General features: G+C 38.0%; 2 protein-coding genes across 6 annotated transcripts in view; one reads left to right on the top strand and one right to left on the bottom strand.

Moving 5' to 3' along the window:
• Positions 1-11,753, bottom strand: part of PLAG1 (PLAG1 zinc finger) — a 50,565-nt gene extending 38,812 nt beyond the window's left edge. The window contains exon 1 of one of the 5 annotated variants that reach the window (XR_016348759.1): positions 11,595-11,753. The gene's annotated coding sequence lies outside the window, so the exon portion shown is untranslated. Of the gene's footprint in view, positions 1-10,383; positions 11,535-11,594 lie in introns of those variants that run through there. The other 4 variants (XM_006126138.5, XM_006126141.5, XM_089776253.1 and 1 more) reach the window with 4 other exon arrangements.
• A 245-nt stretch (positions 11,754-11,998) lies between these two features.
• CHCHD7 (coiled-coil-helix-coiled-coil-helix domain containing 7) lies at positions 11,999-18,455 on the top strand. The gene is made up of 4 exons (XM_075920668.2): positions 11,999-12,141; positions 15,341-15,414; positions 16,138-16,236; positions 18,274-18,455. The coding sequence occupies exons 2-4, from the start codon at positions 15,361-15,363 to the stop codon at positions 18,376-18,378; spliced, it is 258 nt and encodes an 85-aa protein (XP_075776783.2). The 5' UTR covers positions 11,999-12,141; positions 15,341-15,360; the 3' UTR covers positions 18,379-18,455.
• The last annotated feature ends 2,150 nt before the right edge of the window (positions 18,456-20,605 follow it).

Here is a 20,605-nt window from a genome sequence, read left to right as displayed (position 1 = left end):
CAGGATTGTGGTAGCAATATGAAGCTTCAGAGTTCAGCAAGTACTTTTAATTAATTTACTCTTTTTTAAATCTCTCTCTAAAATTGTTTTATTTGCTAGTGGAATTATGCTGTTTTGGTCTCATGGCGATGGTTTTCCTACTAAAAATTCATACTACTTATTTACAGACAGACAAATTCCTAATATCTCCCCCCCATCCATCACTGCCACCCTCGAATCACACCTGGCATTATAGCAAAGCTGCTTGATACAAATGGCTGCAGCTGACCCAAGTTCTCTGTGATAAAAAGATGCCGGTAATTTGACTTATCCTAATGTACAGAATAGAGAGAGATGGCCAGCCCCAAGAAATGAAGTCAGTATGCCCTGCACCACAGAAATTAAGATACTGAAATGGTCAAATGGTTAGACACTCCAACATAGAAAATAAAATGAGACTATGAAGGGTCTACTGAAACTCACCCCAACTGAGGATAAGTTGAAGGCAGCTAGGCTACATTAGTAAGGACATACCCAGCTGAGACCCCTGAAAGTTATATTGTTGAGATAACCTTTATAACAATCATGGACAGAAGACAACCAAGGAGGAGGAGGAAGACTCAGCACATGGACTGGAGATCAGAAGACAAAGGACAGGTCTACACTATGGGGGAAGGTTGGCTTAAGGTACTCAATTCCAGCTACATAAATAAGGAATTGACATAAGCTGAGCTGGGCACTGTTCTCGCTGCGGGAGGTCGACAGGAGAAATGTTCCTGTCAGCTTCTTGCAAGGAGTAACGGTTTATGACGGGAGCACCCTCAGCATTCAATTTAGCATGTCCCCACTAAACCCATTAAATCAAATGCCAGAATATCGATCACTGCAGCATCAATCCTCCAGGCAATGTACATATTCCCTAATTTGCATAGTGGCCAGGCATACAATCATGTGTTTTGGAATAAGGCTACAGAAGTCACCAATCCTGATCAGGGAAGTGACAAGAAAGAAGAGTTCCTTGCCCATCCTGTGGAAAGTCATATTCTCAAATTATGGGACAAATTGCTTTGTTAGCTTCTTCAAAACACATGATACCTGTGTTCCTTGATTTGCCTGACAATTAGGTTCCCAATAGAGTCTGAAGTACTGGTATTGATCAATAAAGCTCTAAATGACTTGGTTCTTACCTACATGAGACATGACTTCTCTTTTGACACCAGCCATCAGAAAATACTCAAACTAAAGTCCCTGTGATATAAAGAGAAGGCGAACGGTTTTGAGTGTGTTCTCTGTCTGCTGCTCACTAGTCCTTAAACTAAGTCCTTGGACTGAAACAATATGAAACTGTTGTGCAATGACTACCAATTTACTTAGAATTTGGGAATGAAAAGGGGAGAGGGCTTACAACGTAGGAGAATACTGGTTGGATTCAACTGGAGTTGGCTATTTTTGGCTTGCAATGTAGAACAGCTGCTGGCTTTACTGCTTGAAGGCATGAAAAGAAACTAATGTTTTGTGTCTAAAATTCTGTAAATCAGACCTATTCTTTATTCTTGCCACTGCCCATAAAAGCACCTTGTGAGCAGTCACATGAAACAAACTGCTTAAACTACTAACAAGCCTATCAAAAGCAGAAAAACACATGAAATAGACTTGCATCAAAAAGCAGCAACCTTTGTTCCCTGGACAAAAGGGCAGGAGAACTGGGTAAAGAATTAGACACTGCCATACACTACATGGCCACATGGAGCAGAGTATGTATATATTTTGTCCCCTGTCTTTTCTATCTAAAATATTTGAGTTGATATGAAGTCACAGAATGCATTAACAAAAACACAACACATTAAAACTTTCAGAGAGCTGCAAATATCTTTTTTTCTTCAGTTTCCTTAATTTCTTGCAAAAACCTCAGCTTCAGAAAGCCTGGCTATACATTCACTGAAGTCACTTAATACAACTTTTTAAAGTGTTGTTAAAGCTTGGTTTTGGAAGGTTTTTGTTTGGGGAGGAGGACTGGTCAGCTGAAGTTGGTGGTCACCTATTTACCATGTGTTGGGAGGGAAGAATTCACAAGTCAGCTAAGCCCAATATTCTACAAATCATATTTCCCACAATTGTCATGAAAGCTGAATATAATTTAAAGTTTAAGCACTACTTAAGGAGCTTGTTTTAGAGTATTCCACTACTATTCAAAGAGATGACTAATTTTCTCTATTAAAAACTATAAAATAAAGTTATCAATCCTTTTTGTTAAAAGGACAGTTTGATAGAAATGATTATTTCATTATATTCAAGCATAGTTTAACAACAGTCTTAACATGAAACTCTGGGCATTAGAGAAGCCTCTATTAATTCAGAGAATAAAGAGATTCATCACTAAAACAGGTTATCTAACATATAGTTAATTCCTGCAGAAGATATGTACATTGGAAGAAAGCTGAATACTATATATTCTACATCAAGAAAGAAGTGTCGATCTGCTTGTCACTTGCCGCTATGAGGAACAAAGAACACAATCCTGCAGTCATTACTGAGACAGAACTCTTAGTAACATCAACTTGCCCAAGCAGAGTTTGTAGACTTTGACCCAAGCTAAGTGAATATATTGAGAGCTTCATGGCTGTAACAGAGTGAATGAAGTAGTAAAAAACTGCTGGGCCTCATTTTTTCCAAAATGTCTACCCCTATCAGATTAAATTGCTAGAGAGCTCCGCCCACCAAGTGTCATGAAAATATACAACCTCTTTTAATATTCAAGATTTTAAAAACACCCACAACAATGTCTTAATATTCATGCATATCCCAAACAACCCCTACTTCTTTTGCAAACAACTGAACTACTAAACTCTTCAGTTAAAGATTACTCAAAAATCCAGTTCCCTTTCAGCATACACATTTTCAGCTAGATAAAAAGAAAATTGAGTTAGATTTACATGAACACACTGACTTTTAGTGCCATCTGTACCTTTTCATTATCCAATCTTGCTCTCTTAAATATTCTAGAGCGGTCCACAGTTTTCAAAGATAAATGGATTATATTTCAAGGAAATGAATGACCAAACAAATGATACTTACCAAAGCAATGTATTTCATAGAGCATTTTTTTAAATACAATCTATTTTTCAGTTTGCTTTCTACAGCAGTTGGTAGCAATGAGTATGTTCAAGTATTTCCTATGGGAAATGATACAACATAGTATCTATTTGCTTGCAAGGAATAGTCTAAGTCTGCAATAATTCACATCTCTTTCTCAAAGGCTAGTATCAACATTCATCTAGTTTGGGCTTGCTCCCATCATCCAAATGCCAATGGTTGCTAGTCTTCCATTTTATCTTACAATCCAGTTTCCATATTTGTAATTCTATTAACATAAGTGATGTCATGCGTAAGAAACAACTAATTGTGAGAGAATGAAAGTCAAGACCACTTTTTCACTTTGATCTAAGGACCAAAGAGAAACATACATGAATGTACTACACAAAGCAACACATCTTTAAAAATTACTGTAAGGAAACAATTACACCTGAAAAGCATAAAGAAAGGAAGAAAAATACTAGATGATTATTTTATATGAACTCTTTATAGCAGTTTCTACATTCATGAACTTTACATCCATAAAGAACAATCTGAATAACTGGAATTAACATACTATGCTTATCAATACTTTTAAAATAACAAATCATGCAGTTTTATCACTTAAGAATAACTTTCCTCCCAAATTCATTGTATTGGTATGCTTATATTTAAACTTCATTTAAAACACTGTGTAATCATATCATGCTTTCCTACGGGCAACAGCATTTTTATTACTCTATTTGAACATGAAAAGTAGCCCATAATATATTTTCTGTTGGGCTTAATTATAATGCTTTAATCTACATATAATCCTAGGATTAAAACACTGAAGAAAATTACATCAAGTCACTAAGAAAAATCCACCAGATTCAAATTAAACTGACGCCTATTGCCATCAACTGTGTTTAAGCTGTTCTTTTTAAACTCCATGATTCACAGTTTCTTAAAGACTCCTGGATAACAAATTAAATCTGCATTAACTACAATATCTTACAGTGAACAAAATCAGCTTTGATAATATTTGTATTTGGCTTTTAGACAAAGTGACTAAATTTTAAGCACTTTTTCCATTTATTTTGTTCTCATTTGGTTTAACATTCATTTTATTTAAAATACTTTTTGGAGGAAATGGATAATAGTAACTGATAATATTCAGTAAGTAGCATATATGAACCCCTTTATAGTATACCATTTGACTAAACACACAAGAATATCTGCAAGCTGTAGAGGTGAATTATTTTCAATTTTAGAAAGAGTATGTAAGTGTAAATTCATAATTAGAAGTGATGAATAATGTGATTGCTAGAGATTATGAAATTTTATTAAATGTACAATTAATATCACTTTAGGAATTATTTATATTAAGAGTTTTAAGAAATAATATCTTACATATATTTTATTACTAAATGTACAGTCTTGAAGTTTAATAAGCTTCCAGAATTCCTTTACTTCTGGTTTAGATTTTTTTTTCTTTTGTAAAGGCCCTTTTCAAAGGTTTATCTTGGTAGTATGGAATAGTTTTCTATATTACACAACTCAGAAACTGCATCATCCTCCCTAACAGATCAGAAAAGTCTATTTTTTAAAGGAACTGGTAACAGTCATGATGAATACACTACACTGGCTTAGTAGTAGTAGTAGAGTAAAATCTGACAAATTTGCATACAAGAAATGCTCTTTGCATTTCTCAAAGGCTTAACATTATGTTGTTGTAGTGGTCTCATTAATTTAGATGAGTACTTTCTCAAAATATGATACAGAACACTTACTAGTAAGTTTGTCAAATATACACCTGTCAAATCAACAAACAAGATAGGTTTTGTGATACATTATACTTCCTTTTTGTTTGCCTACTTGATGATTTGCACAATTCAGCAATTGGGAGTTGGATCCCTAGTCAACATAGTATGCAAGATTATAATATACAACTTATTAAATTAAAAAAATCTCAAGTTTGACAGTTTAAAATATTACATTTGACCCCACATCTAAAGACATCAGACTGTTTATGTTCTACATGCAGATAGAACTTTCCAATAAATGGTCTGATAGTAGTGTGTGTCTGATAGTAAGGATGTGAAAGGACATTTACTGAAAATTTTAGGTCACTATCAGTATGAAACTATACAAGATAACCCATCTTTTACAGAAACATGAAATTATTTTAGTAACCCTAACTTTACTCCAAGTAAATATGACATAATTCCCAATAAACAATTTCTAAATTGATTTCTAGGGGTAGTCTCCTCAGAGAGGCATTTGATATATAAAGTGCAAAAAAAGATTATAACAATTCAATGTACTGTAACACTTTTTGTATTTTAAGTATTTCTACATATGTAATTTTTCATTTCTTTTTATGGTTATAGTAGAATTTGCTTTTCTGGTTCCCATTTAACTGCCTACAATTAAATTAAGTTATTTACTTAATAGTTTTGAAATACTGTTCTCTGTATTATTGCCTTCCCTTGAATACTATCACTTGTTTTACTTATTTTAGTATGACTGACAACTCGTATCTTTTTTTAAAAAGAGAGAAAAACCATAAACATTAGACCATACTCTACCCTCATTTATACCTATGCAATTTCACTGACATCAGTAGGGCTTGATAAGTACAGCTGGGAACAAAATGTCTATTTACTTTTTAATAAAAAGTATTTGACAGAATTTATTCAGATTCTAAACAGATAAGTGCATTTTAAAGCTCAAAAAAGATATTAGGAAAGTTTACACAACAAGTTAATTTATCCTGTTAACATAAGTATAATTGCATAAGCTCTCTCACTTCTCAAATATTCAAGTATATGCACTCACATCCTATGTAGTTATCTCAGATTTCCCTCACTCACTGTGGGCAGTTTTAATACTGATGCTGCAGTTACTCTGTTTACAAGATATCCAGGGACCATTTAAATATTAACAATTTTAATATATTCTGTGAGAATGCCCCATCTTTGTAACTAGTATCATGTCATATTGCAGTATGTCTTGTCAACTTTTTAAAAATAAAAACTTGCACATTAAGTTTTAGCTAATATGTCCTAAAAAGATGAGAATGATAGGTGTACCCTTTGAGGGTGGAAGGAGGGAAAGAATCTAATACTTGAAAATAGAATTTAAGATGGCATTTTTATGATTAAGGCTATTACTCATAATTAGACTCTCATAGCAGAATATTTCTAATTGTTGTAAAATGAAGCAATCAGAATTATTTTCGCATTTGTTATGTTTCATGTTCTGAGGACAACTGTCCCATTTAAAATTCATTACTAATTGCAATCTATTCAAATGTAAATAATAGATAATTATGTTTCCCATTTCATTAAAATAATTTAAAATACAGGAATCTTTATGAGGCTGTCTAATGAAAAGGAATATGTTTTAAGTTAAAGTTCCAAGTTTTCACAACTTATAAATCAATAAACATTTGACTGACTCCTAGATGTGATTTTTTGACTAGAGGAAAAACACACATTATTTAATTATCTTCAGGGGGTAGCCGAATTAGTCTGTTACAGAAAAAACAACAACAAGTGGTCTGGTAGCACTTTATAGACTAACAAAACATGTAGATGGTATAATGAGCTTTCGTGGGCACAGCCCACTTCTTCAGATGACCAGAGTTATGAGTTATTTAATTTGCAAGACAACCGTAGTTATGAGTTATTTAATTAGCAAGACATTTCACTAGCTAAATGCAGCAGTCTTCTGCCATAGGTTAGAACTCCAAAACACTTACTTCACAACTGATCAATACAAAATGTTACTTTGTTCTCATATTTGAATTATTTTGAAATAGTTCCCTAACGCTACCTAAACATTTGGTAATTGGTTAAAGATGGTTAGCAGTTCACTCGCCAGACAGAAATATGCAATATCAAAAGTAAAGAAAGTTAAAAGTTCTCTATTCTATTTCAAGAGGATATTCTCACCAAGTATTGTCACCTCATTAGAAGTGGTTGTTGGTTTTCTTTAACACTACAATGAATCTGAGGAAGTCTTAAGCACTCTTATATGTTTTAAATTTCCCCAAATTTGTTTACCAAAAGAAAATATTTAACTTGTTTAGGACCCCTTCTTAACAAAATTTCTGTAATCATAAAGTTAGTTTTTAAGATCTAATATGTTACAGATACAAGATAACCATTAGGTTTTATATTCTGAAATAAAGTAAGTCTTTCAGTAAAATCATTTAAAACCATTACAATACTGGTTAATTCAGAACATACGTAATCATCCACTTTATCCCATTCATTTTATGAAACATCTGCAGTGCACTGAGACAAGGAGACTTAAGGGCACCATTTTGACTCAATAGCTCTGGAGATGGATGACCATTACAAGTAGTTGCACTTTGGATGCAGTGCATTTTTGTGTTAGATAAAATGAAAAACTTGAAAAAATGTAATTTAGATTTCAAAGATGTGCGCTGAGGTAAACTAATTTTTCAGACTAACTTATTAAATAAAGTGTGCATGCCAAGAACCATATATAGATTGAAGCGTGCAAGAAAAGCTTAATGTAGGAGAACTTATGCTCTTGCATTTGTTGAACAATTTTAGAATTAGTGTAGCTAATAAAACCTACACGAACATTATCTGATAAGACAGATAAATGCCTACAAAAGCTTTTAATGTGTTTAGAACGTTCTAGTTTACCTACAGAAACTAGGACAACTTCACCAATAAAAGTGAATGAACATTTACTTCCTCGGGTATTTAAAGGGCAAATTTTCAAATGATTTATCATACACCAAGTCAGAGCTATTGATATTAGAAAAAGGATTTTAAAATCTTCAGTGTCCTGAAGTGTTACTTTTATTTCTACCAAATATCACCTCATCTATTCTAAGAATAATTCAGTATTCCACAAAATGAGAGCAACTAAGGATATAAAGAATATTATCAAGTAACATTTACCATATAATCAAGTAGAATAATAAAATATAGATAAAACCCAAAATTAGAGTGTCTGAAAATCTTCCCCACTGTTTTTTTTAAACTATACTTCGGTGGATTGGATTCACTTCACAATAAGCAACTGAGTCAAGAAAAACACTCAGCAACTGTTACACTACACTTGATGTTATGAACAATGTTTATATTCAGCATTATGAAAGTTAAATTATAATTTATGTTTCCAAATAAATGAAATGTCTTCCATACTTCCAATTATCATAAATGTAATATTAGTTTAACATTTTATTTTGGTGTCATTATTACACTAGTTAAAGGTATTTCTGCATAACTGAAGACTAAAAAAATTACACTACAGTAAACAAACATAAGACACTTCAAGAATTTTGTGAAATTTGTTTTTTCAAGTCAGTATAACTTTAAAGGGAAAGATTTATGAAAAAATATTTGGAAAGGCCCTTCTAAATTTGAATTATTGTAAATCTAGAAAAGATCTCAAAACATAGAAAGATACTATTGTAAAATGTACAATTTCAGTCCTTTATGCTAACAGATTAATTCTTCTCCCTTAATGAGCTTTTTTCTTGCCGAAGAATAGTTGATGTGATTTAATTTTCAAAACTGAGAGTCACTGGAAAACTTTGTGATTTCTTCCAAAAATCTGTAACCACAAGACTATCCCAGTCAACAAACAGTTTTACCATTGTTTTTAGTTCCATTTATTATAAAAGTACAAATTATTTGTAAGCATAGGCCATTGAACACATTAGGCTATAAGAAGTCATATTAAATGTCTAAAGGGCAAAGGAAGATATTTACTGAAAAAGCTTCCATACAAATTCAGCCCTCTTATCTCTAGTAGTGGATTCCTGGTATTTAAATTTTAATTTACAATTAAATATAAGGTCTATAAAAACAAAGCAACTGTAATGAAAAAAATGTAATAATTTTTTATAAAGATATCCAATTAGTATATTAAGAAGTTATACTAAGAATTTTAAAATGTAGATGTTTTAATGAGAATTAAAATATACAAAGCTACACAATCATAAAGTAGGAGAATTGACACCACGATAGTTAAATATTTAGAAGTTAAAAATTCAGGTGGAATCTGTACCAGCTACCATAATGATGTCAACTGACATTGTGTGTGTATGTATATGTATATATATATATATACACACACACACACACACACACACACACACACACACAAATAAGGAGTCTGAGTGTAATTAAGATTCTTTAAAAACAGAAAGTAATTTTTCAAGAGATGTTAAAATTACACAGCTATTGTGTACACAAATATCCCTGCATTGTCCAATTAAAAACATATTTTGGACTGGTTCTCAGGTTTTATATACAGAAGATGCTTTGCACTGCTTTTCAACAGACAGTTATATGTCCCCCATAAAGCTGAAAGTACTCAAAGTGAAAATTATGCAGTTAACTTTTTACAAGATGGCTATGAAATTTTGTTACATAATAGCCTTTAGGTCACCTTTCAAGGAATTCAGAACTAACAGAAGACTATTATATTTTACATTAATAATGTTAGACTTTCAAATTTCTGCAACATCCATTCCAAAGTCATTTCCAAAACACAACATTTTAACTAATACATTAAGAAAACTCTCCTGAATACCTGCTACACACAAAAGAAATGCTTGAATCCAAACAAATCTGCACATTTATCCCTATTATGCTGCTTTAATTTATCATACAAAGGTCAGTTTAATGTCTTTATCTTAAAAAACCCAGACCCACCCCTGTGCTTTAAACAGAGGTTCTACATAGGTAATGATAACTATAAGAAAAGAGAAGCTGTCTCTTTAAAATGCCCTGCTCTGTCCCTGTTCCCACGTGGAACCAACATCAGCAGCACTTTCTCATTAACTTCAATGTGATGCAAGATGAGGCATCATTTTATATAAATAAAACGAGAAAGCTGTAGAATACATTATTTATGGGACACAAACAGGTGAACTAAGCATGCTAGTGAAATCACAAGCCATCCCCAGAAGAGGTATCCTTACTCTGCGCCCTCTACGCTAGAAGAGGTGCCTTTACTTTTTCTCTATGAGGTAATGTTCCAGTCCAACACTACACTGAAGAATCCAGTTTAAATAGAGGAGGGAGTCACAAGTAAAATTTGAATTTCAAATGCAACGAAAATGTACTTTATAAACCGGAAAGGTTTACTCTTTGCTTCACACATCCTAATTAGATCAGGAAAGTGACACTACAAAGGCATTATATTCCGGCCAAAAATAAGAAAAAGAGAAACCAACCACACACAAAGAGCATTAAAAAGGAAGTTATAAAGGAGCAAATATAGCATTTATCTTATCTAAAATCACTCCACATTACCCCAACGTTATGTAGTTTCTGCACTATCATCTCATCCTACCTCTCTCATCTGAATGGGCTTTTCAGGTTTTTCATTGTCGGTGACGAGTTATAAGAAGCTTTGCCTTTCCAAAGAATTCATCAACAAAAAATTAATAAATATTAACTCCTTGCTCCCTGAAACGTTAAAAAGGGCATGCGAGGACTCGGGGTTTATTCTGTTACCCTTAGGAAGAAGAGGGGGATCAGTCCCGATTTTTAAGTATTTTTGGGAATTTTTTTCTAATTTTTATTTTGTTATATGCCTCAGTTCTCCCTCCATTTTGGTTGTTTATGATACTGACAACAAGCTGTCCCTGCTCTCTCTCTCTCTCTCCGGATCTCTCCTGCTTTCAGTTAACAAACCCCTCTCCCCAATGCAACAACATGCAGCACTAACTTGGAATCACACTTCCCTCTAAACATGCTCGAATGGGGAAAACCAATGGCTTCGGGGCGACTCAGAAGGGGGGAGAGCACATAAATTCGTTTCTTTATTATGAAAGGAAAAACTTTAGTCCTCTCTCCCCCCCTCCAAAGAAAACGAAGGAAAGGGGGGCTGAGTTCCCCAAAGTGGCTCCAGAGTCCCCCCAAAGATTGAGCTGCTTGTTTCCTAGAACACTCTCCAGAGAGAGGGGTCCACCCGGGAAATTTCTGTGCAAAATGCGCCTGGTTTGATAATTTGGGTGAATTTATATTAATTTTCCCTTATTTTTAGGCAACACGGTCTCTAATGTCTTCCGCTCCCTCTCACTGCTGTCACTCTATTCACAGCGCAGACCCTGGAGTAGGAGAGGGTTGCTAGAAGATGGGGGGGGGGGGATTAGAAACTTTTGCAAAACTTTTCAGAACTCCCCAACGAAGCTAGGGGGTGAGGGAGAACCCCTCTCCCTCCTGAAGTTCCCCGGGCAAACTTCTCTCCCTCTAACTACTACGGTGCAGGCGGGAGGAAGGGGGGCTGTAAACTAAACTCCCAGGATATATTTTTATAAAATACATTTCCCGGCTTTCTATTTCTCTCCCCTACTCTCTGCCTTGGGGTGCCGAGAAGGATGGTGGGGGGCAGCTCCGTGATGTGGGGAGCGAGTAACACAAACTTTTCCTTGCCGCTGGTTGCTGCTCCTCTCTCCGCTCCCCCTCCTCCTTCTCCTCCTCCCCCTTCATAATTTAAATAACCCTGATATTTCCCTGCTAAACCCCGGCGCCTGCCCCCCAAACCCGCAGCAGACTCACCGCGGGAGCCTCAGCATCCCCTCTGCGCCCCGTTTCCACCCTTTACAGTGTTCTCCGATTTTTCTGTAATTTTTTCCCCATATTTCGGGCTGGACGCGGCGGGCCTGGAAATTGTTTGCTTTCCCCTCTTTCCAGCAGCCATTGTAGTGTATGCGCTGCGGTGCAGCCCAGCCTGCCGCACACGCCGCGCCCACACCGCCCGCCGCCCACACGCGCCGCGGGTTGGCCGCCTCCCCCTGTCACTCAGGGCCCCGGCCGCGCCCCGCCGGAGGCGCCTACGGCCCGCGCCACCCGCGCGGTTGGTGGAAGCAGGCGCCGCTCAGGCCGGCGGCGGGCGGGGCCGAGCGGGGATTGGCGGCCCGGCCGCGGGCTCGGCGCTGCCACTCAGGCCGGCCGGGGAGCCGGGAGTGGGCGGCGGCGGTGTCAGTCCGGGGGGAGCCGCGGGGCCGGGAGCGGGCTAGGCTGCGCCCCTACATAACTGCTGCCGCCCGAGCCGCTGACGTCTTTCGAATTGGAGTTGGGGCTCGCGCGCCTGCCCGCCCGCGAGGTAAGTGCGGGGCTGGGGCGCCACGGGCTGCTCGCGCCGCCTTCCCCCTGCGGCCGGGCCCCGCAGCCTCGGGAGCGGAGCTTTACCCGCCCGCCTCAGGGAGGGGCGCAGGAGCGAAGCCCGCTCGGTTGCCCTTCCCCGGCTGCCCTGGCAGCAGGGGGCGGTCGCGGGGCCCGGGCGGCGAGGAGGAGGAGGCCGAGCCTGAGCCGCTGTCCTGGCCCAAGCGGGGGGGGGGGAGTCTCCTCCCGCCGCTGCCCCTCTCCGCGGGGGGCGGTGCAGCGGGAGCCCCTCACCCCACCTTTCCGGAAGCGGCGCCGACCCCCTGGCGCAAACGGGCGAGCGCGCCTGTAAAAGGCTCCAGTGTGACAAGTGCCCGGCGTGAGCTGCGTATCCTGGGGCCTCCCGAGACCCTCTGGAGCGCAGCGCCCCACGCCGATTTGTCCGTGGGTACCTTCCTGTCCCCGCTTTGCGCAGGGCGAGGGTGGCCCCTGCACCACTCCTAGCCCGTCCTCCTCCGCTCTCCCAGCTCTAGGTGTAATGTAGTCCTTCTGGTTTGTGGTACATGCGGGGCTTCACGCTGCTAGGCGCCTCTAAAGGAGTTGGCAGTAGTGGGAGGTGTGGAAAATAGCTTGATGGCTCTTGAACTACTAGTCTGCCCTAGGGTTAAACTGTACTAGGAACAAGCATGTTCCCTGTCTGTGCTATTTACAGCTGCTAACTTATTTTAGTAAGATATAATGAGTAACTGTAGTATAAACAAACCCGGGATGTGTTTGGGGTTGGCCTTCCCTTTCTAAAACAGGAAGGTCAGTCTGCATGTGTGTAAAAACCGAAGGGCGGAGGGGAGAGCTTACTTCCTGTTAAACTTCACTAAATCAAATAGTAGTAGTATTTGCATGTGACTTACCTGCTTGTCAGGCTTGATAGTGGGTTGTGCTCCCAATGTTGTTGGAAGCCTTTTATAGAAGAATCTTTTGAGGAGCCATCAGATTATTTTCCATGATACCTTTACTTGTGTAGTAGTGGCCTGTATGTTTGTAAATAGACTAGCATATTTAAACAATTTCACATCCTAAACCAAATCATTTAAACAACTTCATAAGAGCAAAACCTACTTTTTAAACAGCAGTTTGACAAACAGTACCCTTTTTATGGCTCATTAGCAACTGGACTAGACAAATTGATAAGCACTAGAAATATCTCCATTTTAAGCAAACAAAGTTGTGAACTGACTGACATTAATAACATAAACTCTAGACAAAAACTGTTTCCAGAAAGCAAACTCCCATGTTGTCTTCATGAAAATGATATTTCAAAGATGGCTTTAAAGTCATACCTGAAATATATCCTTATTGAGCACCTTTTTCTCAAATAAGGACAACACTCTTGGGTTGTAAAATAATAGTTGGGCAAACCTTTCTCATGTCCTATACTGGTAGCATTGATGTAGATGGGATGTAGGGCCTTTCCACCTTTTCTGCATTCTGTCTAGAAACTAGCATTACTATTAGTGTACTTCCATTTTATTTTTATGCTCTGTGATCAAAAATACTCTTGCACTAATGAAGAAACTACTTAGCTCTAGATATTTTAGTTTTATTGTAACTTTGATTTCAGGTTCGCTGTGAAAACTTGCTACAAATAACTTCTGTGAATTGGCATTTTTAATGTGTATGCAGCTTTTTTTAAGCATTTTTAATTTGTATTCCCTCAGCAATAAATTCTGAGAGTTCAAATTCATTTTAAAATAAATAAAATTCTAAAGTGTGTTTCTCTTGTGAAAACATGTCTATTAATAGAGCACTTTGCAGATACAAAATTTGTATCCAGCTCACAAAAATGAGCCATGGCTGTCCACATTGATAACCACTTTATATGCATAGATATCTGTGCCTGTGGCTATCTGTGGGTTTGCAGGGCTCTATCTGTTAAAAAGACCTCTGAGTTGCAGGTTTGTTTCAGTGACTTCAGACTGTTTTAAAAATTGTGCTCCAATTGTATTCTCTGGACTTAAACTTGAGATTTAAGCTGCTATCAAACCATCCCCAAACAAGGAAACCAAATTCTGCCTTCAGTGGCACCTGGACAGCCTGGTTTTCAGAGATGTTGCCCAATTGTAACTAAAGGACAATTTGGCCTGCAGTTGAAACCTAAAAGTTCGGTTGATTTACAAAAAGTTATATAATCCCACTACCTCCTATCACTGTATTGACTTCGTAATAATAATTAATAAAATGGACTGAATAGATTTGTTACTGATGTAAGCATAATTAATACAAGATGCTATTTTACTGTAGATATGCTCAAATAAAATGTGTCTTTCTGAGCTTGTCTCTACTAGCGGATTTTTGTAGAAAACCGATACTTGAAATCAAGTAGGAAACTTAGTGTCAAACAAACTAGTTTTCTACTTTATTTTACACCACTTCCAATTGCTAAACCAATCTTCAATATTAGTAAGTAAGTATAGTTTAAAAATATTATTCTTAAAATGCGAATTAAGTAGGATATAAATAAATATTTCTCTAAGGAACTCTTTTAGTATGTCAGGCATGTCACTAATTGGTAATGCATTGATAGATCTAGCTGTTTCTGTACTCAAAACCTAGTTTACATTCAGTCCCTGGGACTGGCCTAGGAGCACTTGCCACAAGGTAGGATGAATTTGCGAGGGCACATGGCAGAGAACTGAAAAGAAGTATAATCTGGGTGCTAGGCTGGTCACCATTTTAAATTAGAGCAGTTTGAAAGCTTCTCTAAATAAGCTGTGGTTGTTAAAAGACCCCAGAGACTCTTGAAATACTTGGTGATTTTTTTTTTTTGAGTGTAGGAATGTGAGACCTACCCCTTTCCTCAGCCAAATCTCTATATTGATAATAAGGATGGAGAGGTGCTACTGTATAGGGATTTTCACTGGAAAATGGAATTCTAGTGGCTGGCTAAAGTGGCGAAAATAGCATGAAACGTTGCAATACAAAGAAGCCTGGTTTTCCTGTGTGTGCAGAAAACTAATTTTCTATATTCCTGTTTTTTCTAAAACTTCTAAATTTTATGTTTAAAAAAACCTGCCAGATCTTGCATGTATGTACTGTTAGCAGTTTCTATGTTAAACCACTTTAAAATGGAAATTTTAAAAGTGAGTCTCAACTTTAGGCATGGGTCAAATATATAAAAAAATCTATTTCTTTCCTGCTTCTAGCTGCAGTGAGACTTTTTAGGATGTCCAGAAATGTGCAGCGACTTAGAGACCATGATACAAATCCTTGTATGGCGGTAAGATTGGTCAGTTACGACTTAGTCTAAGGATTCATTACTGTAGGGGTATGAAAAGTAGCAAAATCGTTTTTTTGAAAAGCAAATAGTTTATATTGCTTGATCTTCCTTCTGAAGGGGATGATGGTGTGTATGTAAACATCAGAAATATTTGGACCTTTTTTAAAGTTGAGAATACTAAGTTCAGAAACACAGCTGTTCATGAATGGCTGGGCTAGGCTTGTGGTTATCAGATTTGGAATTCTGATCGCGATTTCAAGGACAGACTTAAATCCTTGTAGCTCGTATTTGGGTTGTTTTTTATGGGGTGGTTTTCTTTTTAGGTAATCAAGTATTTTGCAGTATACTGTGTTTAGTACCTTTGAAAGTACCCAACAGAACTTCTGTTTGCATTCTGCAGGCAGATGGAGACAGATGGCCTGACCCTTTCCCAGAGGTGTTGAGCAGCTGCAATTCCTAGTGAAGTCTTTGCTTTCAGATTTCCTGGCCCTTCTTGTAAGAGCAGGAGTTGCTATAGTCTCCCTGATGCAAAGTTTCTCCTAATTCCCTAACTATTGTTTGTAGCATTCAGGCAGCTTCCTTTAACCAGAGTTTGTGCTTTGGGATGTGTTTTTTTTGTTTGTTTGTTTGTTTTGTTTTTTTTAAAGAATGAAGTACACTAAAGATGTGTAAATATATTTATCCCCACCAGCTCTTAAGTGTGACATGTCTTCCATATTAAAGGAAACAGATGCCTCTAGAGATTGTATGGAAAACAATAACTACAGAAGGGATATGTGTACCTCTTATTTTTTAAAGTACAAAAACTGCAGAAAATTTTGGGTAAGTAGGCTTGAGCAAAATCTCAATCAAACAGAATATTTTTGTTTAACAAAACAGTCCTTTGGGTTTATCCCAGTAACTGATGCCTAAAACTAATCAAACTTTGCAGTAGATAATTCCAGTTTATTCTGTCAATATTCTGACACATTGCATCTCTACTGTTTTAGCACTATTAAAATGAAAATAGTAATGAGACTTTTAGTTTTGCCTCAGTGTAATTTTAAGAACAGTGGAGATACCAAGTAATTTTCAGATGTTAAAGCAAATCTTAAACTGATGTATTTTGGGGGTGGGGAGATTGAGGTTGTTTGCTTTTTTTGGTTTTTGTTTTAAATCTCAATGGGTCCACTCAAATGTTTCTTGCAATATTAAATACCCCCATCACCTTTTGACTCCTTAGACCTTAGTACTTCAGGATGGACCTCTCTGGTCCAGCCCCCTCGGGACCTGAGTGGTCCCAAACAATGAGATTTGCCGAACCAAGGGAGGTCCTGTACTAAACTGCTGCCGTCGCCCACGCCACCGCTTCCTGGCCAGCTGTCGCTCCCTGGGCTGGAGCTCTTTAGTCCCACTGCGCAGGCGGGGCTAGAGCTTCGTGGATGCTGCTAACCCCCTGCTACTGCCTTGTTGCTGGGACCAGATCTTCCCGCTGCGGCACCCTTCCCCCATCGGGCTCCTGGGTGAGGTTCCCTCCCACCCTACCCCCCCAAAGGCAACTGCATCGCTGCCAGAACTCCCTATATCTGAACTCTGTGATCCTGCTGGAGCATGGATGTTGCTGGAACAGAGAGTCCCAGTTAAAGGAGGTACAACCTATAGTATTATATTCTGACCCAAATCTCATGGATGCATTAGAAAACAAAATTAAACAATATAATCAGGGAGTTCTTTCCTATGTTAATTTCCCTCACTACTGTTTAAATAAGCTTAGTTCTATAACACCTTAGAGACTAACAATATATAGAGATCATCATGAGTTTTTGTGGGCAAAACCCGCTTGTTCAGATGAGTCAGGCTCATGGTACTATATCCGTCTTTTAGCTAATATACCCCGTGGCTTTTGCAGTTTGAGTAAAAAAAAATATTGTATGCCCCATGCACGAGTGTAACCTGCAGGGTATACAAGACCTTTTTTTTTTTTTTTCAAACTATGCGGGGAGAGGCTTCCACGGGTCGGGGGTGGAGGGGGGATTAGCTACCCTCCGGACGGGGGAGCGCACACCCTGCCTGGTTCCCGCTCAGCCGCACAACCTCCAGGCGGGGGAATGAGTGTGCTCCCCTGCTCCTTCCTGCAGCTGCGCAGGAACCGGGAGATGAGTTCTCCCCTGCCCAGAGGCTGGCGGCTGTGCAGCGGGGGAAGGAGCAGGGGAGCACTCACCACCAGGTGAGTGTGGTTTAAAAAAAAAATTTTTGCATAACATGCGGGGAGGGGGTGTGGAGTTTGTAAAAACTAATATAATCCACGGGTTATATTCGCTAAAATATGTATGTATTTTTGTTAGCCGCGCTGCTATATTCACTTTGTCTTCCCTGACGTTATTTTTACTCTTTATTTTGCTTCCTGTTAATACATCTCAGGGGGTTTTCCATCTTAGAAATGACACTACATGACACCCATGTCCTTCTAACTCCAGCTTTTCCTTGTTCAGGCAAAACATTTTGCAGTGGAAATAGCAGCAGAGAAATCACTCATTCTGTACTCTATTAGCAACACTTTTTAATTAATAGACTAGTGGACAAACAGCTTTTTTGGGGTTGTACCATTATGAAGTTAATCTGAAATATTGCTATACGACTGCTGTAATTCAGTACAAGTATTTCTGTTCACTATCTACTGACATGACAAGGGGTATGGTTTATCTAATGTTCCTTAACTAATGCATGTCTGTTAAAATGATCAACTAATCAGATTAAGTACCTAGTTTCTGATTTTAAAAAAAAAGGACTTCTGAGAAGTCCATTTACCAGTAGCTGAACTAGATGTAGAGATTTCTAAGAAATTAATGTATTCTCATATTCACTTTATTCTATTTACAGCATGCTATTATGATACAAAGGAGAAAAGATGGGGTGAAACCAAATATGCCTGCGGCAGAAGAGAGAGAAAATATATTGAAGTCAATGGGAAGGATGCCATACTGACCACACAATCTGCATTGTTTACTATTTAATGTTTACTACTGAGACTTGTTAGCTAGATAATAAATTTTTTTAACGTCTCTTTATTTTATCTAAGATGCTGCCAACTGAAGAACATGATTGCCTTAGATTATAAACTTTTGGAGTAGGAGAAGACGGGGCCTGGCAGGAATAACCTTTCTTCTGTTTTTAAAGTATCTGGCACTTTGGGGTCCTGGTCAGGGTTTGGGATGTGATAGTGTTAATAGATGAGCCTGGCCAGTTGGGGTGGGGGATGCAGGTGGGAGTCTGTGTTCCCGGGTAGTTGGCCTCAAAACCATCTCTCAGGGCACACTGACTCCCAAGGAGAGCTCCTCCTCTTCTCCCCCTCCCCATGTAAACATGTACCCTCTGACATTTTTTCATGGTTATACACATTTTAACATGCCTGGTCAGAGTAGGGCTTCTAGAAGCTACCATGATGTAAACAATTGTGTTCCTAAGAGGTATGTTGCAGGCATGTAGAAAGATGGCCCTGAGGCAGTTATAAAAGTAATTATTTCACTTAATGCTAAATACCACATAATTACCCTTGATATCTGACAGCTTCTTCAAAATAAGTTTTGACATAGAGGCATATCTGTGGCAGGAGACAAAGCAGCTGCCTAGATCAAGAATTACAGAGAGAGCGAAACTAAGATGACTGGTTTTGTTTGGTACAACTTAAGTACTAACCTACTGTCTTGCTTAATAGTTAAAGTAGCAGGTCTCTCTTCTGGATTTTTCATGGGTTTATGCAAATGCCATCACTTAGATGAGTCACACTTACCATAACTCTAATTGGAGGTATCTGACAACAATACAGTTACTGAAGTTACAGCTTAACAAACCCGAACCATACAAGCTGCTACTAGGAAAAAATACATAACTAATTTCTAGTTAAAGCAAAAAACCTGTTAAATCAGATTTGTGCAGCAGCCATCTGCTTCTTTGAGGACAGTCTTGAGAGGGAAGAAATTGGATTGCGTTGGTCTTAAATGTGCCTTTTGATTAACTGTTTAATGAAGCACTATTATATACCATCACCAGCAGGTAAATAGTAATAAATAAGTTGACAGAAAATGCTTACCCTACAATTACTGTAAGATATTTAAGATCTCAGCTCTGATTTTGGGCATTTAATAACGCCCTGGTCAGTTCATCTTCCATGAAACTTTCAAACCTCAACAAAAGCATTCTTAAAAAAAATCTAAAGCTATGTCTTGAGCACACAGAGTACATAAAGCACCTTGGCTGCTGAAAGTGACTTTTTCTGAAGGGGCCTAGATTGCTGAGCCTATCATGCTCTAAACAAGGCAGAAAGTTGCACTGCATGTTGCTACCTAATCAACCACCTTGTCTTACCACATTAAGAAAATCTCCCAATGTTGGCATTAAAGCATGAGCCATGATCCTATTCTGCCAGAGGGAGCACTTTCCACAATGTGGAACCATTTGTTAAAGCTACTGTTGCAGTGGACTTAGCATGTTGCATATGTGTTCCAAGTGATAGGATGGATGCTTTTGTCTGTAATGTAAGGGGTTAGTATATCCTGGCAACACTTGGTAAAATGAGTTACAGGTAAGGTTTGACTGGAGAGACAATATAGTGACTTCAGAGAGTATAGTCATCCCTTCTATAACTGATATAATGGGTGCATTGCCATTGATGTGTCTACCAGTAATTACTGTCAAGAATCAGTAAAACTTTTTATATGAAACCTTGAAATTTTTTTTTACTTGGTTGACTATTGAAAGACACTAGATCTCAATGTTATTTCCTCACCAGGAGCTGCAGTGTTTATCTTATTTTGTATAGTGTGGGTGACTGAACTATGAATGTGAAACAGAGCCTTATGTATGCAACAGTTCTTCACACTTTACAAAAATTAGTGGATTAACTATCTTTGAATTTGAGCTGAGGATATTGGTCTTTCCTTATCTCTGTGCTTACATTCCTTTTTTTTAATCAAGTGTAGTAGGGTAGAGACTAACACACAATTAAAGGGCCAGTGTTTGATCCTGCTTTCAACTGTATCAACGAGTTCTAGAAATGTTCTGAATTTTAGTACTACACTCCTGAGCTGGATCTTCACTGTAGTTGTCTTATTTTACTCTGAAGAACTGTAACCATGTTTAGCCATGATCAAGCAATTTGTCTCTTGCCATCCTTCTCCAGCCTCTGACAAACAGAGGCCAAGGACACCATTTT

This window comes from Pelodiscus sinensis, chromosome 2 (assembly GCF_052426305.1).
Source record: "Pelodiscus sinensis isolate ZL-2025 chromosome 2, ASM5242630v1, whole genome shotgun sequence".
Classification (NCBI taxonomy): Eukaryota; Metazoa; Chordata; order Testudines; family Trionychidae; genus Pelodiscus; species Pelodiscus sinensis.
This window is presented reverse-complemented; position numbering and strand designations above follow the sequence as displayed.

Bases quoted from the DNA above. Each gene is read 5' to 3' on its own strand.
- CHCHD7 (XM_075920668.2), top strand. From the start codon at position 15,361: ATGTCCAGAAATGTGCAGCGACTTAGAGACCATGATACAAATCCTTGT. The intron at 15,415-16,137 runs GTAAGATTGGTC...TCCATATTAAAG, and splicing joins ATACAAATCCTTGTATGGCG to GAAACAGATGCCTCTAGAGA. The intron at 16,237-18,273 runs GTAAGTAGGCTT...TTCTATTTACAG, and splicing joins AAAACTGCAGAAAATTTTGG to CATGCTATTATGATACAAAG.